The 25,151-nt window shown below is 34.1% G+C and overlaps 2 protein-coding genes across 3 annotated transcripts; both read right to left on the bottom strand.

Annotated features, from left to right (window-relative positions):
- Nucleotides 1–326: 326 nt before the first annotated feature.
- LOC110709663 (F-box protein At1g78280-like) lies at nucleotides 327–13,241 on the bottom strand. 2 transcript variants are annotated; one of them, XM_021887879.1, is made up of 16 exons: nucleotides 12,492–13,239; nucleotides 10,357–10,467; nucleotides 10,211–10,263; nucleotides 9,938–10,080; nucleotides 9,416–9,613; nucleotides 9,133–9,332; nucleotides 6,457–6,556; nucleotides 5,792–6,358; nucleotides 4,136–4,258; nucleotides 3,543–3,623; nucleotides 3,113–3,444; nucleotides 2,735–2,986; nucleotides 1,772–1,856; nucleotides 1,471–1,651; nucleotides 1,218–1,386; nucleotides 327–660 (listed from the first exon to the last, which is right to left on the bottom strand). In XM_021887879.1, the coding sequence occupies exons 1-16, from the start codon at nucleotides 12,644–12,646 to the stop codon at nucleotides 522–524; spliced, it is 2,889 nt and encodes a 962-aa protein (XP_021743571.1). In that variant the 5' UTR covers nucleotides 12,647–13,239; the 3' UTR covers nucleotides 327–521. The 2 variants fall into 2 exon arrangements, with proteins under 2 accessions (XP_021743571.1, XP_021743572.1); XM_021887880.1 differs by lacking the exons at nucleotides 327–660; nucleotides 1,218–1,386 and having other exon boundaries at nucleotides 1,473–1,671; nucleotides 12,492–13,241.
- A 2,397-nt stretch (nucleotides 13,242–15,638) lies between these two features.
- On the bottom strand, nucleotides 15,639–19,986 carry LOC110709664 (phospho-2-dehydro-3-deoxyheptonate aldolase 1, chloroplastic-like). The gene is made up of 5 exons (XM_021887882.1): nucleotides 19,297–19,986; nucleotides 18,937–19,214; nucleotides 17,416–17,692; nucleotides 17,025–17,270; nucleotides 15,639–16,111 (listed from the first exon to the last, which is right to left on the bottom strand). Exons 1-5 carry the CDS (start codon nucleotides 19,831–19,833, stop codon nucleotides 15,854–15,856), a joined length of 1,596 nt encoding a protein of 531 aa, XP_021743574.1. The 5' UTR covers nucleotides 19,834–19,986; the 3' UTR covers nucleotides 15,639–15,853.
- Nucleotides 19,987–25,151: the final 5,165 nt, after the last annotated feature.

The following is a 25,151-nucleotide window of genomic DNA, read 5'->3' as shown; positions in this document are numbered from 1 at the left end:
AAACTAGTGTGAGCTTAGCAATTCCATTTATAAGATTGGAACTCAAGTATGTTACAAGCTTATAATGTTTGAATCTATGAATTTGTTAAAACTAGTGTGAACTTAGCAATTCCATTTATAAGATTGGAACTCAAGTATGTTACAAGCTTATAATGTTTGAATCTATGAATTTATTAAATTTAGGATCTTTGGTCATAATCCAAATTAAACTCTGGAAAAGGACAACTACAACATTTTAAAATTTAACAGTTAAAATTTTTATGAAACAAAGTTGTTTTTACACTTGTTTCAAAAAAAAAAAAAAAAAAAAAGTTGTTTTTACACAATTTTACAGGCAAGTGAAAAAATTTCTATTGCTGAAGAAAGGGAGTTACAAAGAATGGTATATAAAAATCTACAATTGGAAATACATTCATGAAAGATGAAAGTCACAGCACTGACTAAATAGGTCTGAGAATTGGAGACGAAGATTTTTTTTTTTTGAAAAAAAGGATGTTATCTTAATATCTTTGGTCACAGAACTAAGATAAATCCATACTCTCGTTCAGAATTCCCCAAACTTGTTCCTCAATATCTTCCCAAGAGTTGGCGTCCTTCAAGTCCTCCCATATGCTAAAAATAGCTCCCAGAATGTTATCCTCATGGAGTATACAGTAACACCTGTCAGCAAGCATTCAAATTACACGGTTCAGGCATAAAATTCTAAAATGCTCTGTACATCTCAAATTAGAAAGAGACGTGGAGTTCCCGCTTTAAATTAAAGAACTTGAGTTACCATAGATATCACTATGTTTAATTTACATTCCTGAAAATCCTACTGTATCATTTTCTGTAATAAAATCTTCGGACTTCTTTGTTAAGGCTGGCCTTAAGGGTGATATTAAAGCCTATTAAATTTCAACAGTGGCCTATATATTGGGTATGCCTAGACAGAATTGTGACCTTTTATCAAGGGCAGAAAGAGACAAAGAGAATGTATTACATTCAATTGAAACAGCAACCATATTACATTCCTGGAAATCCTACAGTAATGCCAACCTGAAATGTTTAAGTTTTTAAGGTGCGTGGCTCCATGTATGTGTTGACATGCAAGCAAAAATACACATTCAGATGCATGCATAGTAACAAAAACAAAAGAGTTCAATTGATTAAGCAATTCAGTCTGCATGACAGCATGAGTCACATAAGATTCTTTGTATAAAATAGCTATAACTCACATTGCACGATAAGAGGCCCGCTGAAACTTCATGACCTCTTTGGTCAGATTATTTTGAGAGCCCTTGTTGAAAAATGGAAGCTTATATCTGGATAGTAGCTGCTTAAGCAAGTGTGGATTTCCTTTAAATATATCTAGGTGAATAGGGATTAAGTCGAGAATAGGATCACCTGGAGATGGAAGCATGGGATAATTAGTACTGTTCAAGTGCTAGAATAAACTAGGAACATCAGATTATTAGTGAAGAGCCTCACCAACTGATAGATTGCTGAAGTCAAGAATGTGAGAAGCCTTCCATGACTCCACTTCTCCGTTTTTCATGCTTCCATTTCCAGATTGATTGTCAGAATGGTCAGATAAATGGATGCTACTTTGAGGCTCTAAATATAAGTTGTCATCCATGATGTCCGAATGTATCCAAGAACATGTTGCTCCCTGAAATATATCATTATTTCCTGATTTTGTATTTGTTAACGAGTACATTATGAAATACAAAGTACAGGATTACAACATGAAAATACTTTGTACTATCAATTTAGGGGTTCAGAATTGTACCTCAAATATAGAATGCAACTTCTTGATATCATTGGGAAGGTATCCAACAACTTTCTCAATGAGGCTATCTGGTATAGGGTTTCCCCTGCAAATAGCACGCCAATATAGTCAGGAACAATGTGGATCCAAGATTTACTAAGTATCCTAAATTTTATTAGACATTAGATGAGGTGCTCAAAGCAGAAACATCCCAAATGTTGCATAAATTTAATATTGTAAATGATACAGAAAGGTGTTTTAGTGCTTGTTCTGATTTACTTTGAGTCGTTGAGCATAATAAATTGAAAGTCACCGACTATTTTAATTCAACAGCAACAGCTTATCTCCTTTTTGTTCTTTTTCTAGTGGACAATGTAGCTGTGACAGTAAGCAGTAAAAACTACAGCAATAAAGCTCTGAATTCAGAGAAAGAAGTATATCAGGCTTCATCTAACCATATCTTCCTCAAGGAGAAAGGATGGAATGTTTGCATTGCTCAAGTCATATATGTCAAAGGTAAAAGTGTATGTTGGCTTAAAATTTTCAGGAGTTGTTATAGCCTTGAATTATTCTGGTTAACTTTAACTTTGGAACTCAAAAGAAGTTTGGTAAAAAACCTTGTAACAAATTTTCTATCAAAGCAGAGAACACATCATGACCCATGACTTTTCTCAAAAGTCATGGGTCATGATGTGTTCTCTGCTTTGATGGAAAATTGGCTATAAGATAAAAAAAACCAAACGTCATAGTAAGAACACAAAGGTTCCCAAGTCTCTTTCTTACTGTATGGTTTTCCCAATAGAGGAGGGAGGAGTTTTCAGGAAACATGAAGACAAAAGCTGTTGTAAAGAATGATACAGGCAGCATAGTAAGTAAAGCATGGCATAAAGAACTTTTATCAGCAACATAGAAGCTTTTCCAACATTTTTTATAAAGCAAGGAATTCAAAACACAACAAAAAGGGCATATAATATCTCAGATTACCATTTTTTCAAGTGGCTCACGACATCCTTTTTAATAAGGCTGTGGAGAAATATCTCCCAGACTGCAGCGTCATTAGAATCAAGAGAATCAATTTTCATAGAAGTAATACTGGGAGCCAAGCCAAGTTCCCTTCTAATATTTGCGAAATTTAAGTTATCATGCTGAGGAAGGGGCAATATATGAAGGTTATGTAGTTGCTCCCCTAAGAAAGAAGCCAAATCCAGCGCATTCTCCCAAGACAGTGAATCCTGTCTGCAGTAACCAAAGATAAATTCAGTCAGATAACTAACAATTTATTTATTTATTTATTTATTTTTTTATAGATGCTAAAAAGGAAAAGGAAAAAAAAACTGAATTATGCTTCCAAGGTCAACTTACAGCTCAGCAAATATTTTTCCTTTGCATCTTTTTGTCACAATGTAAGGCCAGATCTTTGTGTTTTCAGGTAGATTACTGATTTCAGAAGCATGGAGTCCTGCATTTTTGTAATCAAACAACTTTTTGCTCCATAAACCAAAAGAATTTCCATAACCATTGCAGTCCTCGATCATTGAAATGTTGTCAGCTATCACATTAGGCATTCCTTTACCATCCCAAGGTGCGATAGTGTAAGATCCATTGTCAAGAGAAATAAAACCACTGGCCAAGACATCAGGAACATGCTCCTTCAAAGGAGATTTCACTTGCAATAGTAGATTGTAAAACTCAAGCTGCATGTTAATTAAAGGTCAAACTGGTGGCCCCACTATCTTTGTTCTAAAGGTAAAGGAAAACATCCCTCTGGATATTAGAGAGTCAAACAATATACCTCAGTGCCCAAACTATAAACTGAAGATTCCAGCCCTCCTTCAACATAGATTTTAATTACATTCTCCGCAATCAAATAAACCTGTACAGAAACATTAGAGAGCAAAAACACTTCAGTTGACACCTTAGCACCTAATGTATCATAGTAAGGAGTCAAAATCTCTAAGACCACGAGACCAGTTTGTCAAAAAGCTAGAAAGAAATCAGGCAAAGAAGAAATCCAGAAATTGAAACCCCAACACTGAACTTGTCTTATTAAGAGAATTTGGTTTCAGCCAAACTTAACCTCTGAGCACCCAGTGATTCTAACACCAAAATAGTTTAGCATTATAACACCTGAACATGGGACCTCTCATTGTCTAATAATCTTATCTTTTCATGATTTGAGAGGGGAGTTGTGGGGAGAAAAATTTCGGTTAGCTACAACATGCAGAAACAAGGATCTACATAGTATCATAGTTATAACTTACAAAAAGAAAATACAGAAAGCTTAACTACCATTCTCTATCAGGTACATTGAAGGGTCTAATCCTCAAGATATAATACAGGAAACCAACATTCAATTAGCATAGCTCATTGTGACAAGGGACTTACAGGATTACTGCCTGTGCCGACAGGCAACTTTTCATCATTGCTAGGAGAAGACAAATTGTGATACTTGCAAACCTGCTCAATGCATTCTAACCATTCCCCTGCATTAATGGCAAGACATGCTCCCTGAACATATACAAAATTTTACAAATAAGCAGATTGTAGGAAATTGCCTCATTGCAATAATTGCGTAAATTGAATAGCATGCAATGAAGCTGTTGGGCAACATCATCACTAGCCCAGCTTACTAAAGCCCATGCAAAAGTGGATACTATACCTAAGAGGATATAGGCTTTAGATAGACTATTTCTGAAAATGCAATAAAATGACAAGAACTGAATGGGGAAGAATATATCGTTTACTAACAGAAGACAAAGGAAAATTTAACCAATAAACATGTTCTCATTAAGTCATCATAATTTGAGTGATTTGAAGTAAAGAATAAAGTCAGCTACCAGTGTACATCCAACATCCTGATGATCACTTAAGAAGCAAGGGAAACCCATCAAGATAATTTCACTTAATCATGCTAGTTTTCACACAAATATCATCCACTAGCCTTGTTGTCATAATATAAAGAGGGATAATAGGACAGACATGGGTTATAAATAGACACACCCACCTCATCCCTAATTGCGGGAAAAAAAAATGACAATAATCCAGCAGAATCAGAGATTTGGTAACCAATTTTTTTTTTTTTTTTTTTTTTTTTTTTTTTTTTTTAATTTTATTTATTTTTTAGTTTTTTAAAAACCCCTCTGTGGTGACTAATACATACCTTGCCCAAATATAGCCAACAAGACGCGCCTACTTCTCATAGAATTTTGAGTTAACTGACCTTTCCTTTTTAGCACAAACAGGATAATTTAAGAATGAAACTATGCCAGCTACAATTCAAATCCATTTCCTTGGTAAAGGGGTCCCCAGGGCGACTTTACTAGCCACATGCTTCTGAAGGATTCAACATCTGAAGCCATATGATGAAATTCATCCATCCATAAAAGAAAGTCTCATTGCATTATTAAAAATCCCAATGCATATGTTCTTCACAAAAACACACACAAACACACACACAGAAAAGTCCCAATGTATATGTCTGCTTAATAAAGCTTGTGTGCCATTTCTCACTTTCAAAACACTCTTCCTAATCAATTACTCCCAAACCCTAAAAATGTCTTATTTCATTACCATACCTAATGTACCTAGTATATATGGAAGATAAGTTTTTATAGGTCCCAACTACCAAACAAAGTGGACAAGTCAAACAACATACATTATAAAAGCAAAGTTGCCTTAAACTTTGTTAAATATAGAGGAGTCCCTTTTTGAGACAGAAATATTTGAGAGCCTGGAATAGCAGTTGCATTACATAAACTCATGTCACAGCCAGGAAAAGCACTTGCATTACAATATCTACAGACAGCATAGCAGACATCCATAGTTATACATGCATGAATAGTGTTCATATAAGTAAATCATCAGAAAATGCTGTAGTATATTACTGAGTTATATTAAATAAATGAATAATGTATCCTTAGTTACGTTTCTCCTCAGAATCATGATATGTGCTGCTGGAAATTATTGCCATACTCAAGGCATTGGAGCATTGATATTAAATCTACAGAAGGGAGAAGTTATAGCAATGAGAGGAAAACATACCTTCCATATCAAGTCTCTCATTCCTGGTTTTCCTATCCAAAGCCTCCATAACCATTCTCTCATCTCTCTCTGTCCGATGCAGTTGGAAGAGCTCCACATAGAGTTGTAATGATCCCGATGCTCATCCAAAAACTTTGATAAGAAATTAATATCATATGGAAGGTCATTATTCCAGACATTACAACAATTAGCAGCAGCAGCATTGCTAGCACTATCATAGCACACATGGTCTGATCTGATTCGTTTTTCTTTCCTAAGCACATCTCTTGGACTCGAACAATTTCTAGCAAAGGATGTAACCTCATCCATATCCTCAAATTTTCCATCAACAAGAGCAAGAAATCCAGCACGGCAAACCCCTTTATGACGGAATCCTGGAGCCAAATCCAGACATACATACTCAAAATTTGTGGAGTTAACAAAATTTTGTGTAACTGCAACAGTGGGCTCCAGATTCAGCACACAATGCCACCAACCACTTGGGACAAATATTGTTTCACCAGGCAATTGAGTACACTCCAAAGGCTTGTCTTCATCAGGAAGGAGTGGATAAAATTCAAGCCACCACTACTAAGACAAAATCAAAACTAAATAAATACATAAAGGTGACTGGTAGAACCAGCAATTACATGAATTGACACTAGTACAAGTTAGCATCAGTTTACCTGTAAAGATGATGGGGTCTCAATATTCACATCACCATCCTCTTCATTTACATGCACAGTAACACCTAAAGGTACTTTACCTGGAGGATACAGTGCCCACCTATTGTGACAGAAATTTTAGGGTCAGCAATCAAGCCTTAAAAAGGGAACGTTTACTTATCTTCATTTTCCATTAAATTAAAAAAAAAAATTAAAAAAAAAAAAAAAATCTGTCATTTTTTAATTGAAAGCTTTACTATTATACCGATAGGCTACAGCTTTATTATACCTATAAGAATGTCAAGATTGTCAACCATAAGCAAATAAAAATATGTCAAAAGAATTCATCTCCCCCTCACATACGATTGTTGAGCTGAAGAATATGACAATCAATAAGCAAGAACCAAGAGGGAAAAGTGCAGAGAGAAGAGTTTAAAACAACTTCTAATTTAGGTAATATCCCCTGAATGACCATAATACCATGTACTTCTTGGAAAGTTTTAACAAGAGCAACTACACAAGTAATCACCTCATAGAATATGAACAGCTTGATCACTTTCCAGAACCCAAACTTTCATTAACCTTTGTACTCTTTGCTTGGCTATTCCTTCAAGGGGTTGTATTGTGATGCCACCAAGCTACCCCAGGCCTCAGATTAGCCTTACCTATGCTAGGAGACTTAATAAGAACAACTTGGAGAATATACCTTAGTGACATCAGCAAATCAGTTAAGGCCTTGGGGAAGAGGCTGAGTGTGGCAGAGGGTTGTAGAGTGAGAAAGTGATGTAAGAGGTCAAAAGGTGGATAAATAAGTTGCTTTAGTTCCATTAATACAATCCTTCCCCCGGTTTCCTTTTTTTCTTCTCATAATTTCAAGTTTAAATCCATTCATAATTAGCATCTATACCGGGTTGTAATGTTCAGCAGAACTAATAAATATTATTGCCAACTAATGACATTTTCAGAATTTCATGAAAGAATTCAAAATAAGTTGAAGCAGAAATAATTTGTCAGAAAAATATAAACGGTGGCTGAATTTAACATACTTCCGAGGCTCACAACTGTATACTTTACACTCCAGGATATATTGGCAGCTGAGAGCCTCAGAGTGATTTTAACTGCTACGGATTTTTTTATTTTTTTCTTTTTTCTCTTTTTTTGGGAAATATGGTAAGAAGGAAAATTTAATTACTCATCCAGCCATTCAGCAAGAAGTGCTAATCAACCAAACACAGCAAAAAAAATTAATACTACAGTCAACACAATACAAAACACAGCATAAAGGCAAAAATTCAATTATTCTCTTATCCACCAAGCTTTTCAGTGATAAATAGAACACTTATTTTATAAAACTAAATCCCAAACTTTCTATCCTTCATTTCAGAATTAAATGTAAAATCCTTGAAATCAATAATATCTGTAATGTGATGCTATTTAATACTCCGTACCAGATTCAAAGTCTTTCAACTTTTCAAGTGATAAAGCACTCTAATCATTTATCTTTTGCTTGATACATAACTTGAAATCAGACTTCGATTATTTTCATGAATTTTGTTACATTTTATTCTTACATATTGTCTGTCACAAGTACAATCACTATCATCATTCACTAACTAGTATTACTGCTTTCCCTTACCAATTTCTAATTTTACAAATATGTCTTCTCTAATATTCTTTCAAAAATTCTCTAATAATCTTTCAAAAGAAAACTCTTATTGGATCCATCACGGAATACATGCATACAATATGACCATTTAAGACCATAATAGTTGTAGGATAATGAGTACTGACAAGGTGTTGCTGATGTAAGTTTAAAAAAATAAAAAATCAAATTTCCACTTTTTTCTTAATTACGGAGATTTCTTTAGCTTCGCTTCTTGATTGTCTTGCCAAGTTAACAAGGGTAGAAGTAAGATATTGCCATCCTCCACCCTCAAAAAAGTAACCAGGGACAGTCATTGCTGCTAGAAATTTAATATCCTCAGCATAAATAGATAAGAGATAATAAGGAGATGACATCAGAAGCACACTTGCAGCTCTGGTTAGAAGAGTTTTGGAAGATTTAGCACCATTGAAAGTCTGAAAGCCGCAGACACTATCAGTATTAAGGAGATATAACTGCATTCTACCAAGCTACTTATGATAACTATAATTTTTAAATTTCCTGTCAGATCCCTCAACAATATGGTCTCCATACAAAGGATGCATGTTAGCTGAGGATCCCCATCCAAAGGACACATGTTAACTGAGCTTAAATTCCACAAAAGCATTTCTAACATGCAGAGGCCTACACAGACTTCTATTCATCAACATCCACTTAATACAAATCCTCCTGTAGGAATGGCATGGTTATAATAAGTGGTACATGATAGAGGGACAAATGGACAATGGCTTGTTATGGATGCTATAATAAGAAATCATCTAGTGGGATTAAGAAGAGATTATTGGCCTGTAACATGCATGTATACAAAAACTATAAGCTATTGTTAGCTAGTAGCTTATTACTGACAAAGGCACAACTTCCATTTTGATGATAAACTGGCTGTTTGGGACAGGCCCAAGAAATGTAAAGAGGTGGCCAAATAAATTTTCATGTAAGCAACAGAAATTCTCAACGCCATAAATTCAGTAATAAATTTGATTTAGTGATGCTAATGTTAGTAACCACTAGTGAACAAAATTAAACACAAGCTTCACCTTTTACGCCCACATAGAAGAGTGTTCCAAGCACTAGTAAGAGCTGGATCCACATGCCAGGAAGCTCCAGACCTCTCTGGTCCTATGATGAGCCATCTATATGGTGGACGTTGATCTGGGTTCAGAACATTAAATAAGTCCTCTTGAAAAAGATGAGGCACAGCATACTCCTTCAGAAGACCTGGTGCCACTTCTCCAAACTGCAAGCAACATATGTTTAAGTTTTCAACTAGAATACTAGATAAATAAAACTTCAGCCATGTAAGAATAGTTGTGATTGCACCTTTTCATCAAATATATATAGAGGATCCTCATCACGCTGAAGTTTCATGTAGGAGACATAATCCTTAAATTTCATCTTAATTTTCCGAGGACTCCGTTGAGAAATTTTGAAAGTTGTATCCCCATAATCGAGCAATAGTTGGTCTAAAGTCCATTCCTCTCTTGCTGGCCAGGAATCAGCTAAACCAGCAATCAAAACCTGTGTGTAGCAGTCAATAGTCAGATAAGTAGTATGGAAATTCTCGTATTTTCAGGCAGAGCATCAGTCAAAGCCAACATACAAATCATTCAGTTAATTGTAGCTATTTATGAGCTGTGTAACAGAAGGACCCACAATCAAAGAGTTTGCATCTTGTTCAGAGTGGTGAATTGATGAAGAAAAGGTGGATAAAGGAGTTGGGGAAGGGAGGGTGGGGTTATTATTTTACTCTTTTTTTTTTCTTTTTCCAATTGAAGTATTTTTCCCACTAAACTTGCTGTGATGTTACAATTCCTGTAACAGCCAGATACAAGTCAAACATACCGGCTTCTTTCCATCATACTTGTTTTGGAAGTCCTCCATAGAAAGATTGTTTTTCCTCTCCACATTTCCATTATCCACAGAAAAACCGCCCAGTGAGGTATAGCACCGATACCACCTCTTGTACAAGAACAATGAGTAAAATCCTGCGTTGATATAGATGAAAGCTTAGCCAACGAGAACATAGCAGAAGTGATTTATCAACCTCAATCATTCATATCATCCTATAATGAAACTCTTGATTGACACCAGGAATCCAATATGAGGAAACATTACCTTCAAAATGCAAGCGCTTCCTTAGAGGTGCTTCATTTCCATGTGCAGTATTTCTATAATTAACATTCATAAGATGCAAAATTCATTGGAAAATAGTTCAAAATACACAAGCATTTTAATCAAGAGACTTGTCTTGTAAAACATACAGTTGAAGTGTCGTGTTCTTCCATGAACCTTTATATTCAAGGAGACCACTTGCAGTTTTCAAGCATAGGCTCATCCAGAGAGGCTCTTCATTGCAGAATATGTACATTACACTGCATATAATATTAAGAAGAAAATGGCTTCATAAGAATAAATATTAAGAAACCATGCACAAAAACATGGGGAACACTTCGAAATAATGCATTAACTTCTCAGAATTCCAGTAATTCTTTATCCTCTAGAGCTATGTAAAGTTTTAAGATACAACATGTGGGACTAACAGCTAGACCCACAAACAAACACAAGTCCTTCAAAAGCGATTTGCCTCATGCATGTGCATACTAGAATACCTTCTCAAGAGATGCCCGTCCAAAGACACAAGTCTAAAACCACTGTTAGCTAATCATCTCCCCCTACCTTCACAAAGCACTATCTAGAATACCCAAATTAGTGTGTGGTACAAAATGTAAATTCATTTGTGAGCTACTTCCTCCGTTCTAGAATACGCAATTTAGAGTTTTTCTTACTACTCACATACTTTGACTATAGCTTTTTAATATTGTATGAATGGCAATTATTGTCATATAAAATGTTTTAAATAGGTTGTAGTGTGAAGTTTCATAACATTAACTTTTTATATAATTTTTTTTTTTAAATATTTTATTATATATAGTAAACTCAAACATTAGCATATGTACCGTGTTTGACTGCGTTAGTACTTTAATTAAAATCAGTAGCAAATTACTTCATCCAACTACCATAAAAGTACCAGATTTCATGCAGCATTGATTCCAATTTTCTAATTTCCAACCCAAAATTTAAAAATAAACTATCTCAGCCAGTGGACACTTGAAAAAAAAAGTACATCTCCTTGGTAATAGTACCATCAAATCTATTTAAACACTCTTAACTACACTTTAGATATTAACCAATCTCCAATACTTGAAAAAAATAATTTAAACCCTGTTACTCTATTAGAACCCAACATTGAGTCAACATGTCCCAAAATTTAACGAAGTTGATTCACTTATAGTGTATTTGAAAAATGAATTGCAATTCATACATGAGTCATATCCTTTATCCCTTCACAACCATATATAAGATCTCTTCCACCATTTATCCATAAACCTTTGCTGATATTCATTACAACATCATTACCACCCCAATGCCTCTTAAGAGACCCTCGTGTCAGATAGGGTAGCGGAAGACGAATGTATGCAATTGTACCATGAAATAATAAAAAGTTAAATTTTAGTAACACATAACCAGAAACATCTCTTATTTCACTAATAACTATTTGTATAAGCCTTAAGCTGATATACAATGACCATCTCCTACTTCTCAATAAATAAGAAGTGTAAGTATTTTGATGAGCCAATAATGTAGCCCATCATCATCCAATTCAAAGCACTAATTAATCTTTGCCTGTACCCCTCTATAGTCTATATACTATACTCCCTACGTTCTAATTTTCAACTTTGTACTCTCCATTTAGGCGTATTTCTCTTAAATAATTAAACGTATGAGATGCAGCATATAGAATTAATGCATGCATCATACAAAGTAGAAAACCCTATGACATCCACACCAGCTCACAAGTCCTTAAAGTTGATTCCCTCCATGTGATCACATTGTTCCAACCTCTCGTAACTAAAACTATGATATGAATTGCAAAAAAAGACTTCGGAATTCTTTCCTTCCCCCATCACTTAATTCGAATAGTCGCATAGTGAGGAAATCAAATCATAAACCATCACTACATAGCATAGCAAAGGTGACAACTTTTTACGGACATCCTATTTAAGTATAGGACAAACTTTGGAGTCGTTAATTGTTAATAATAACCGAATTCGAATCCAATAAAATTTCCAATGTCAATTCAATCATAATATGACGAAATTACTAGTATTCAAATGCATGAGATCATGTCCACACCACAGATTTAATATTTACTACTTGTACATTGTAGCTAAATAAACACAAAAACAGACAATCAATCAAAATTACAAATTAAAACAAACAAAACTGACAAGAACACATCAATTAAAAAATTTGTAACATTTCAACTTCAAATTCATCCATTATAAAAACAGATTTAAAATTTTCATAATCTCATCAAATAATCAAATTAAAATACCTGCTAACACAAGAAAGACGAGCAACATCTTGAAGAGAGAGAAAACTGATAATTTCAGAAATAACTTCATCTGGTAAAACTCTAAGATTACCCAGTGCTTCTACTCTTCGATCAATTTTCATCACCATTTCTCCTCCACCTCCATCAATTTCCATTTTTTATTTTTTATTTTGAATTATAGAAGGATCAAATTTAAGAACAACAAATTTTAATCGAATGTAAAATTTAACGAAAATTGGAATTGAATTTGCGGGATGATTCGAAGAAGAGCGGTTGAAAATGGGAATAAAAGCATTGACGAGCTGACGATGTAAAGAGTTGTGGGTTGCGTGGATGTTATGCGGGGCCTTGTTTTCTTCTCCGTGTTACTTCGTCTATTTACGCGTCTGTTTGTATGAAACTCTCCTTTGATGTTGGGCTTTTTGATATTGGGCCTTTAAATTTGGGCCTTTTGGGTAGTGCTCTTTTTATTGGGCTGGGCCGGAAATATATCTCGTATAAATCGAGGATGTAGCTTAATGGTTTTTTTTTTTTTTTTTTTTTAAATAAAAAAACAAGGCATTATCATTAACTAACTCAAGGACTCGGAGTCCATAATTGCACATGGGGAAATCTCACAGGGAACATGATTTATCCAATGTTGCTCATCACCAAAAGGAATAAGCCTAGCTAAATGTTGCTTACTGGTTGAACGAGGATGTCAAAAAACTTGAGATTTTACCCTTGTGTGTGATGGTTAATTATTTATATTTTCATCTTTATATAGTGGTTTACATTTGATTATAGGGGAGATAAGTGATTTAAAGATCTCTACTACATGAGGTTTTTTTTTTTATTTTATTTTTATTAAAGATGACCTGTTTGGCTATTAATGTTCTACTTGTATATTTTATCAAAATAAATCTAAGAAAATCATCTATAAATATATTTTTCGTTGAATATAAATTATAAACGAGGATTAAAGTAGAGTTTGTAAGTAATAATTAGTGCTAAAAGTCAAATGCAAACTTTTATTAATTAAAATAATAGATTAATACTTGTACTCTAGTAAATAATAAACTTAAGAATAAGAGTTAATCCTTACATAAAACTTGCATATAGGCTCAGGACTACATTTTTTTTGTTGAAAAGCCTGCTTATACTATAATAACTATTAATCTTGTTGTAAAATAAGTGTTTCAAAGGCTACAAAAATATAAGAATAATGTGCTTGTTTGATCGAAGGAAAATGGTGTATCGTGACGTTTCGTCACTTAATTTGAAAACGAATTCCGGCGCAACCAGGGTGCACATTGTATCGTCGGAAACGTTATCTAAGGTTATACATCACTCTCACTCAAAGGCACTTTTAGGTGAGAGGTGGAGCCGAATGCGTTTAGCTCTTTGTATTTTGTGTATGATGTATATATGTGTATATCTATGTATTTGTGAAAAAATTCCAAACAATATATAAACTATACAAGGAAGATAAAAGGCAAATGTAACCACTCTCCAACAAGTGAATTAATCAGAATAAAGATGAAGATTAATCACCATAAACAACCACTGCACATAATTGAAGGGAGTTACAAGGAGGTTACAAAGAAAGAGGAGAAAGCCAAAAGACATGTTGTTGAATGAATCTAGACATGAAAAAGTCTAATCCACAACCCACCTGTGGGAAAACATGGTAGGCCACAACCTACTTGTGAAGCAAACTAATCAAGCTCTATAAAGACCACAAACCAACTAAAAAAAATGACTTTTACACTCTTTACTCCAACAATCCCCCACTAAAGGGAGGAAAAATAAAATACAAAGAGCTAAACACATTCTTCTTCTTTTGGGCATAAATTTATATGGCTCCACCTCTCACCCAAAAGTGTCTTTGAGTGAGAGTGGTATGTAACCTTAGAAAACGTACCGGCGATACAACGTTCACCCCGGTTGTGCCGGAATTCGTTTTCAAATTCAGTGACGAAATGTCACGCCACACCATTTTTCCTTTGATTAAACAAACACATTATTGTTATATTTTTGTAGCCTTTATTTTCATTTAATTATTGTTATATACCTTCAATTTCGTATTTGTAAAAATTATAAAAATAAGATATTTGAAAATAAAATACGAGTCTAAAAAAACTCTATTTGAAAATATATTTTTGTTATTATTATGCATCAACATAATTAAGGTCAAAGTCCATTAAATCAAACAATTAAATTAGACCAAATCACATCAAAAAAATTAAATTTAGACTTTAGAAAATTCAAACTATGACATATTTAATTCACAACTATAAATCTACCATAACTTCAATTACCTACCAATCATTAAAGTGGATAATTCTATTCCTTAACGCTATGTTTGGATAATAATAGTGAAGGGGAATGGAGGTGAAGGAAAAAGAGGGAAGGAAAAGGGAGGTGAGGTGAGGGGAGGGAGAAGGTCACCTTCCAATTTCCTTCCAAATTTTTCAAATGACGGAGGAATTTGATTTATTAATAAGGAAGGAAAATAAATCCTTCCAATTTCCTCCTTTTAATAGGTATCCAAATAAAGGTGATACATCCTTTTTATTCTCTTCTGGTTCTGCCTTTGAACCAGATAATGGCAGAACTGGATCATATGTGATTTACCCAAATGCCTTTGTTGTTGCAATGATTAAAAAACACCACATACCCGAAAAAATAGTATAATTTCCACTAATTCACTAATGCTTAATGCCCAGAGTACTTTTTATTTTTGAAACCATAATATCCAGAGTACTTTGTATAATTGTATGTAGTTCACTCGGTTGCAAAAGTATAGCCGAGCCGAGCCGAGCCAACAAGAATTAGAATTCATGGGTTAAAACATAAAAGTCCTCTAAAGTCTAAAGTTTAAACTACCAACTTATTAAGTATTCGTATATTCTATTTTAAAGCAGGTCCTTCAAGGCAGGACAACAAATTCATTCATTATTCATATTATCATACACCAACCAAAATGTCATCATGATCAATCGCCATTTTTGACCAAGCTCCTTCTTACTCACTCTGCACTCAAAAATAACATGTCATGGTCAACTGTTTAGGTATTATCTGGCCAACAATCATGATTATAGTATAGTTTACTTATTTTAATTAATCATACTATCATAAGACGAAGTATTATTTTAACAATACAAATTTTGTAAATAAGTAGTCACATTTTATTGTCAATTGTCATGGTCTCAAACACCAGAATACTCGATTTTTGGTATTCAACGGTATACACATACAGTACACAAAATACACTTCTAAAAGAATCCGGTACTTAAGCATGTATTGTTATAAATATTCGTACAATAACTAAACAACACTTTTGACACACCAAAAAGAAGTAAAAAAGAAGGGGATTCTGTTTAGGAAGTAAGAGATGCTTGGGTCTTCATCCTCCTATTCCTTAGACGGTCTGCAATGATGAAAGCAAGCTCCAGAGATTGGGAGGCGTTCAGCCTGGGGTCACAGTGTGTGTGGTAGCGTGAGCTCAGATCATCAAAGGTCACAGTTTCGGCCCCACCAATGCACTCGGTCACATTTTGTCCTGTCATCTCTAGGTGAACTCCACCTGGGTGGCTTCCTTCTTGCTCGTGGACATCAAAGAAGGCTTTGACTTCGGACTGTCAAATAAGAGAAAAGGAACAACAATGTAAGCACGTTGGCATGTTGCAAGGGAAACAAAATTAAAGATGCCACAAGTTGACAAGTATAATCCAATCCACGCAATAAATCAAATGTCCACCCACCAAAGTTAAAAGTATCTAATTTAAAATATCAAGCCAACATGTTAAATCATATTACTAATCATGAAAGTATAAGAGACCATCAAGCTACACCCTCTAGCATCTTCCCACCTACCACACCCTACCTACCAAAACTTACAAATAAGCATCCACAAGAGTGGAAGAATTATGTGTGGGAAGTAATTAGTTTGTTCTAGCAACTACAAAGTTCCAGCCAAATACCGGAGCCCCAATAACTGGGAGATACGGCTTTTGCCTTGTGATCAAATGCTTGTGTGTGCATCACAATAATTGTAGCGATTCTTGATTCTTACGATTCAAGCAAGCATTGATTAGATTCCAAATTGCCAACTATAGCTTTAGAGGGACCATAAATGGTAATTTGATAAGTATTGGTTATAATTGATATTTTCACCATATACATTGTAATAAGATGACTTTACTACAAGATCTAAAAGCAATAAGCAATATACATAAGCATGTAAAAAGTGGCCCCTCGTACAAAAATATCTTGCCTACCATAACAAATGACTCAAATTTATTTTTTCCCCAAGTACATTGAGTTAATACGAATGTGGTCAGTTGTCTTTTTGGCATCATACTTCCCAAATCCAACCCCATATTCCTTTGAAACCCACACCCTACTGGTAAACTGCATCAATAATTTGACCAAACACCCAAATCTAGCATCTAATTGAATGTGGTGAACTATGACTTTGTAAGCATTGTAACACGCATTTAACAAAATCAGGACAATATTAAATGCCATTGCATAATATTAGCAACATACCCGAATAGCATCAAAAGGCCTAGTTTTCAGACCACAAGGAGCTTTAATGGTATTTCCGTGCATAGGATCACTGACCCAAGTCACGATTTGACCTGCCCTACGGACAGCTCTAATCAGATGAGGAAGCTTCACTCTCATGTTCTCAGCTCCCATTCTAGTGATTATAGTGATTCTCCCTGGCTTGTTGTCAGGATTCATTATGTTGATGAGCTTGGTGAGCTCATTTGGATCCATCTTGTCACTCACCTGTACCACCGACAAATATTCATGTTGAGCCACATTAGTTCAATTAATTGCATTAGCTGCTAAAATCTGACTTTTACATGTAATCAAATAACAGTAGGGAAAAAAAAAAAGGGGGCTTGAAATGGATAATGCATGCTTCAGTTACCTTAATTCCAAGGGGATTGGCAATTCCTCTAAGGAACTCAACATGAGCACCATCAAGCTGCCTAGTACGTTCTCCAACCCAAAGCATGTGAGCTGAGCAATCGTAGTAGCGCCCAGAAGTTGAATCTAACCTTGTGAGAGATTGTTCATATGGCAACAACAAACATTCATGGGAAGTCCAGAATTCAGTAGCTTGCATTACAGAATGGTCAAGTGTAAGCCCGGCAGCAGCCATGAATCCAAGGGCCTCATCAACTCTGTGAGCTAATTCCTGGTACCTGGAATCGTTTAACATGGTACTATGTCAAATTCTGATTAAAAATTTCAAAAATTGCACATGGCTGAGGCTGACACAATCAATTAACGGTAAAAGCCCTAATCAACAATTTCATTACTCAGGTGTGCAATTTTCATAAATTGTCAACATCATAAACCAAGCAAAAAGGCAACATTTAGCAAATTCATACAAAAGTTTTGGGAACAAGTGGAGTAAATTGAGGTCACCAGCTAAATACATTCATCCCAAAGTTAAGAGGCCCAACCAAAGGCAAAAATGCCAATAAGACGTTGGGTCAAAAGCAACATATACTAGTAAATGGCTAAGGTAGCAAAGAACTACACTTTCAAATAAATACCATCACACAATCCAAGCAGAAAAGATCTGCATCATAAGAAGAGAATCTGACAAATTACAGTTACATGACCTTATTTGACAAAAAACCAAATCTTTATATACCAGATACATGAGCAATTCTAATACCTATATTTAAGAGCATCCAACTTGGTGCCCACTCAAAAGCTGAAGGGTCAAGAAATATGATGGTGCATCTAAGGCAGCAAATTGAATTCACGCGCATTTAAAATTGAATGGAAATCAATGCCACTATACTGTCCCCAGTTATCAAGCCCCATAACAGAATGAAGACATGAATTAATCCCCAAATAGGAAAAATCAACTGCCTCAGGCCCTCATCCTAGTATATTTCACCAAGAACTTCCTTTTAATCAAGGACAAATAATGGAATATAATTCATTGACCTTAAAGTTGACAATGATAGGGAAGAAAAAAAAAAAAACTCAGCCCAAAACAAGATCCCAAAACACCCCAAGACGTGTCGATAACAGCGAAAAACACCCACATCAATAAAATCTCAACCCTATAGATTGATTCAGTATCCCTTCAATGGTCCAATTCCAACTATGACCAATTCAACCACGAAATTTTCTGAATTCTATTGTATAATCGCGTGTACCATACGTAGGGAGGTACAATTACAAACTGATTGTACCACAAACCTATTGAATAATCCCTCCATCCTAATTTGCAATATGCGAAATCCAATGAATTCTACTATTGTTCCAATTAAGGATCCCCTTACTATTCTCAACAAAATAAGAGTTAAACATGTAACAAGCAACACAAAAGAACAAACTTACAAGTATCTAACTATTAACAGTTACTATAAAGGGTTAGAAAAAAAGTCAACAAGACATGATATGAGAAAATCAAAGTAAAACATACTTATCAGCCTGTTCACTGTGCTCAGCAAATCCCAAATTCCACTGAGTAACCCTTTGCATAGCAGCATAACCACCAGTTGCAAAAGCCCTCAACAAGTTAAGAGTAGCAGCCGACTGGCAGTAAGCCCTGATCATCCTTTGTGGATCGGGAATCCTCGATTTCTCGTCGAATGTATCTCCATTGATATTATCCCCTCTGTAACTCGGCAATTTTACTCCATCCCTAACCTCGAAACCGTCTGATCTCGGCTTGGCGAATTGGCCAGCCATTCTCCCCACCTAATATTAATGAGTTATGTCAATACTAATTGAATTTACCAAAACAATCAAAGAAAATTAAGTAAGTAACTAAGTTACTAACCTTGACGACGGGCATCTGACCACCGTACATGAGAACAGCACCCATCTGAAGAAGAACACGGAAGGTGTCACGAATATTGTTAGCGTTGAACTCTTTGAAACTCTCAGCGCAATCGCCGCCCATAAGAAGGAAGGCATTGCCGAGAGCAGCATCAGTGAGACGCTCTTCAAGGATACGAGCTTCTCCGGCGAAGACAATTGGGGGGAAATCTTCGATAGTTTTAAGAACATTCTCGAGTTCTTTCTGATCTGGGTATTCAGGCAACTGCAATGCCTTCTTGGACCTCCAACTATCAACGGTCCATTTCTGGGTCTTCGCCGGAGTAGTGGAGGGGATAGTGGTGGTTGATGCGGCGGCGGAAGGGATGGTGGGTTTGGCGGAGGTAATGGGGGTGTTTTTATCGGAGGATTGGACGGCGGAGATGTGGCGGGGTTTGCGGGGGAGGAGAGAGAAAGTGGCGGTGTTTGCGGCGGCGGAGGAGGAGGAAGGTAAGAAGGAGGTTTTGGTAGGAAGAATGGTGTTGGTAGAAAGAGCCATTGTTGTTGAATTTGATTGGAGTGTTAATGGGGTTGTTGTTGTTGTTCTGCCGCCGAAGTTGGAGAGAGAAAGACGGGGTTTTGAGTTGAGGAGAGAGAGAGGAGAGAGAGGGGGTTTTATAAGGTGGGGGAAGAGGGGGTAGTTGGAGAAGTGTTGGTGTTAGGAACGGAGATGGGACAGGTAAGGAAAGAGAAGAAGTGGGACAAAATAAATCAATTTTTAAGTCGGAACTAGGTTTTAGACTCGGGTGATGTCCTGAGTTAATATTCCGTAAAAATTACTTACAAATTTATCGAAGTATTCCCTCCATTTCTTTATTAAGAGCCTGTATTTCTTTTTTTGGGAGTCCAAAATTAAGAACTTATTTCTATTTTAAGGTTATAGTATTTAGGAATATTCACCATTTTTTTATGAGTTGTCAATTATGATTTTTTACATCAATTTTCAACGTTTTTTCTCTCTCTCTCTTCAATTATTCGTACCACTTTTTTTTTCTCTCTATCTCTCTCCATCCTCACATGCACTTATGTACTTCCACCAACTTTCTTAATTCCTGTGAAAAAACCCAAATAGATTCTTAATTAAGAGACAGGGGAATATAAAAAGGGGAGGGTTTTTTTTTTCCTTACGGAAACTACAAAAGATAATGTGAGTGGTTAAACATTAATAAAAATAAAATTATCTTATAATTTTAAAGATTGTATCTAATTCAATATTGAACGAATAAATAAAAATCACAAAAATATAAATCTAAGATTGAAAAAGAGTATTATAATTTAATTTAAAATTAAAAAATTCAATTACCAAGCAAAAGCAATAAAATATGAGAGAAAAGAGGTTTAAGTTTATTTTATACGGAGTAGTAATATATTCAAGTTATAATCATCACTGTTTTAAAATTAATTCAAAAATAAAATCTAATATTAATAAATAAAACTTTAATTTTCTTATTAAAATTTTTATCTAAACATCTATTGAATAGGAAAAAAAAATTACAATTTATATTACAGTAATACAAAATGAAATGTTCACCAGAATATGACAAAATATATTTTTTATCAATTTTGAAATAACTAACAAAATAACAATTATTTTTTTCCAATAGAAATTTTAGCGAAAAATCTATGTTTAAATGTCATAGATATTAAAAGATTACAATAATTATACTTCCTTCATTTTTTAGTAGCATCACTTTTGTAATTGTAAACTCCTACGCAATTTTTGGAATTGAAAGCTAGAGATAGAGAGAAAAAATAAAGAGGGCTCATGTGATAAGAAAGAGATAGATAGATTTCATTAGTTGAGAGGGAAAGTGATGCATCTAAGGCTCTATTTGGTTTGATGTAAAACATTTTCAATGAAAAAATAGTTTTCATGGAAACCATATTTTCAAGTAAACGCACAATTGCAAATTAGTTTTCCTTTGTATGGTTGCATTACAAGGAAAGTCAAAGAAAAAAAAAAGAAGAAAAATAGGAGTGAGAATGTGAGGATGGATGAGAAAAGTAAAAAAGAAGGTAAGGAGGAGGGAGGAAAATGTGGCTTCACTTGTTTTGTGAAGGAAAATGTTTTCCACTATTAAGGTTGCAACTTTCCACCATTGGGAAACTTGTTTTCCACTCCTTCAAAAACCAAACAAAGGAAAACGAAAAATTTGTTTTCCATGAAAACATTTTACATCAAACCAAACAAGACCTAAATTGAAACTTCTATTTTTAGAAAGTAATGGATTTAATAAAAAATAGAGGAAGTACAAAATATTATATAAAAATCATGCATTACACGAATTTCATCTAGTTAAGAAGTAAATTCAAATATGTAACTTATTGTATAGATGCCCTTAATCTTCATGGTGTCACCACTAGATCAAGACTAGAGCTATTTATGGGTTAGACGGCCCATTAAGCCAGCCTAATTCGGCCCGCCAACGAATAGGCTTGGACAACAATTTAAAAAATGAATATTTTGGCGGACTAAGCCTAAACCGTTAATGTCAATGGACGGGTATGGACAAGATAATATAAGCTACGGGCCTGCCCGCGTAGCAAGTTTATAAAAAAAATCAATATATTTTTAGTTAGTTTATTCTACACGTATACAAAAACAACAAAACATTAGTCTCAAAATGATTTGGGGTTAGCTAACATGAATTGTCATAAAATACTGCCCAATCGAGAAAAAAAAAAATATATAACAAGATTACCAGTTGAAAAAGTTTGAAAAGAAAAAGGGTGCGTAAACTGTAAAGTGAGAAAAAGAAATAGAATCCAAATAAAGGGGTTGTTTGGCAATCGGCGGTTGGCTGCTGGCTTGTTTGCTTGGCTTGTTTGACTAGCTGGAAGTAGTAGCTGTATGAATTAGCTTTTTAAGTTAGTTGTTTAAGCCGGTTGCTTACAAAAGTGTTTGGTAAATTTATTTATGGTTATTAGCTGTTTATTAGTGATAAAGTGGGCTAACGAGCCAAAAACCAATAGAAAAAGCTACTCATATTAGCTTTTGGCGGAAAAGTCAGCTTAAAAGCCAACAACAAAGCTAACTACCAAACATATTTTTTTGGTTGTTTGACCAAACTCAAAAGCCAAAAGCTAGACAAAAAGCCAATTGCCAAACACCCCCAAATTTAAAAAAGTTTTAAAAGAGAAAACCCACTTCAGGAAAGTTTTATTCAACACTTACGATGATTTTATATTATTGAATTCTAAGTTTTTATAGTTTACAAGTATTAATTTTTATTTGATATTTCATCATTATAGACTTGCTAAATAATTTCTTTCATATTTTTCACTAATATATGTCAAAATTCCAACTTTTTAATTTCTATTATCATTTGTGATCAAGAAAATTTCAAAATAATTTTTTAACATTTATAAATATTAAAAAGATTAATTAGTGTTGGTAAAAAATAATTCAAATAATTATAGACTTGCTAAACCGACCCGTTCAATAGGGCGATCGAGGATAGAAATATTGCCAACCTCACATAAAAGGGCTTGGTTTTGCTACATTAGGCATGTTCTACAAAAATTGAAGTTTAGGCCGAGCCTGTTTTCTGTCCAAACCTGCAAACAATCACCTCTAATCAAGATCTCACTGACATAAATTATTTAATTATTTATATTTACTAGCTCATGAATCATGATTGTCATGATTGATTCTTTTCGATCGTATTTCATTTATTAATGTACTTGCATTATTTTGAAATGACAACATATTATATTCAATCTGTTCACATATAATCTTTTCTGCTACTTAGTCTTTAGAATATCCATAAGTAATTCCCCTTTGTTTTCAAATAGTAGTAAATTTCTTTCTTCTCAACCAATGTGAAGTTGACCCCCTCTATTTAGGCTCGAATCTTTTGAATTTTTTTCAATTTGGTTTAGTTTAGGTCATCTCAGTTAATTAATCTACTTCATTTTAGTTCTATTCTGCTCATTTCATTTCAAGTCTAAAGAACGGACCTGGCTATGTTCCTCTTACAATTTCCTTCCATCCTTCTTAATATGAATGTGCAAACCTAACATAAAGATTATTGGAGGACAAAGATCGTATGACATAGTGTAGTGTAGAGTTGACGAACGTGTCGTGTCCTATTCATGTTCGCGTTCACGCATTGGAGAACCTCAATATTAACTTGACCCGACCGTTTAATTAAATATGTCAGAAACCCTTGACACTAACCCACTTTTCCATATCATATTCGTGTCATATTGTCTAATTATATTTATCATTTCCATATTATCTTTCTTGGACGAGTTGGATCGTGTTAGGAATCTCAAAACCAACCCATCATGTTTAATTAAATAGGTCGCAAACCATTAATTCTAGTATCTATTTTTTTGGTATCCAGTTTCTATCGTGTCAACTTTTGCCAACTCTAACATTATGGTTAAAACTTTGATGTTTACTTTAATAAAAGACTTACTTATTGAATACGTATAATGTTATATATGTGACCCATAAACATGTTTAGAAAAGCTTTTTAAATATACTCAAGTAGTATAATTGTAAACAGTGGGTTTAGAACTTTTATTTTCTAAAAAAAAAAAAGAAAAAAAAAAGATCAAGTAGAAGAAAAACTGAAAAAGAAAAAGTGAGAAGTGGGGATTTAGGGGAAGTGGTGGTGGTGGTGGTAGTTGAGGGTTTTTGTGTAATTTCAGTGTAAATTTAAGGTAATTTATATAGATAAAAATTAAAAATAATGTGGTTTCACTTCTCACCTACTAATCGCAAATTCGTCACAGTTCTATATTTTTAATTCGCTGGCATTCTGCTGCGCCAACTTATTTGGGCTTAGTGCACGAAGCCACCATTCGGCATTCGCTCACAATTATTTTTTTTCTACTTTGTATTCATTTATTTATTTTGTAAGACAAGAAGAGGGGGCCTTACTTGAGGGAAGGAGATAACTCAAATAAGGGATATTTCTTTAAGTGAGTCCTATGAAATTTGATCTTTAAGCGTCAGGGATATAAAGCGGGAAGCGATATCACTAATCAACCACTTTAACCTCTGCTATTATATACTGTTTATTTGCATTAAGGGAAAAACAAAATTTTAATTACGTTAGGTATGTTAGTTATTTGATAAGTGTGATTATTTTCAATTTTATAATCGGATTAATAATGGACAAAGTTATGGAGTATACTTTCTCTATCCCAAAATATAGGGTCTAATTTTAATTTCATGGTTAAATTTTAAAATATTTGACCACAAATTGTTATTATATGTATAAAAATTTTAAAAAGCATAGTTTTGTAAGATATATATCATTGAATACCTTACACTATCCTTTAGTCTTAATCACTATATTAATTATCTGTATAAAGCCCTGTTCACTTCACCTTAAAAAAATAATATTAAGTAAAAATAATTTCAATTCACTAAAAATAAGTTCAGTTTACTAAAATAATTTCAGTTAAGTAAAAATAAGTTCAGTTTAGTAAAATTCAGTAACTATAAATAAGAAATATAATAGAAAATCAGTAAAAAATAATTTCAGTTCAGCAAAAATAATTTTAGTTCAGTAAAAATAATTTATGTTCAACAAAAATAATTTAAGTTTAGCAAAATTAAGGTAAAGTAAACAGGGCCAAAGACAAAATATTTTGAAATAAATGAAGTAGTTGTATTATCCGTATTATATATATTCGGCATAATAAAATCAGAGTTATGGCAGCTGCAGTAGTAGTCTGGTATCATTGTTATATTCATGAGCTGAGTTTGAGGGACCAAATTTAATAATAAATACGTATTCAATGTTAGTTTGGTTCAATAGTTGAATACCAGAAAGAATTGGTTCCTTTCGACTATTTTTT

This window comes from Chenopodium quinoa, unplaced genomic scaffold (genome assembly GCF_001683475.1).
Source record: "Chenopodium quinoa cultivar QQ74 unplaced genomic scaffold, ASM168347v1, whole genome shotgun sequence".
NCBI lineage: Eukaryota > Viridiplantae > Streptophyta > Magnoliopsida > Caryophyllales > Amaranthaceae > Chenopodium > Chenopodium quinoa.
Note: the sequence above shows the minus strand (reverse complement) of the source record. Positions and strands in the feature narration are given on the sequence as shown.

What these genes read in the sequence shown, in the direction of transcription:
- LOC110709663 (XM_021887879.1), bottom strand. Translation starts at nt 12,646, where the DNA reads ATGGAAATTGATGGAGGTGGAGGAGAAATGGTGATGAAAATTGATCGA. An exon ending in TATATATATTTGATGAAAAG is followed by an intron (nt 9,333 to 9,415) that starts GTGCAATCACAA and finishes TGTTGCTTGCAG; the next exon opens with TTTGGAGAAGTGGCACCAGG. An exon ending in CGGGCCTCTTATCGTGCAAT is followed by an intron (nt 661 to 1,217) that starts GTGAGTTATAGC and finishes GCTTGCTGACAG; the next exon opens with GTGTTACTGTATACTCCATG.
- LOC110709664 (XM_021887882.1), bottom strand. Translation starts at nt 19,833, where the DNA reads ATGGCTCTTTCTACCAACACCATTCTTCCTACCAAAACCTCCTTCTTA. An exon ending in CACAGTGAACAGGCTGATAA is followed by an intron (nt 17,693 to 18,936) that starts GTATGTTTTACT and finishes AAACGATTCCAG; the next exon opens with GTACCAGGAATTAGCTCACA. An exon ending in GGCCTTTTGATGCTATTCGG is followed by an intron (nt 16,112 to 17,024) that starts GTATGTTGCTAA and finishes CTTATTTGACAG; the next exon opens with TCCGAAGTCAAAGCCTTCTT.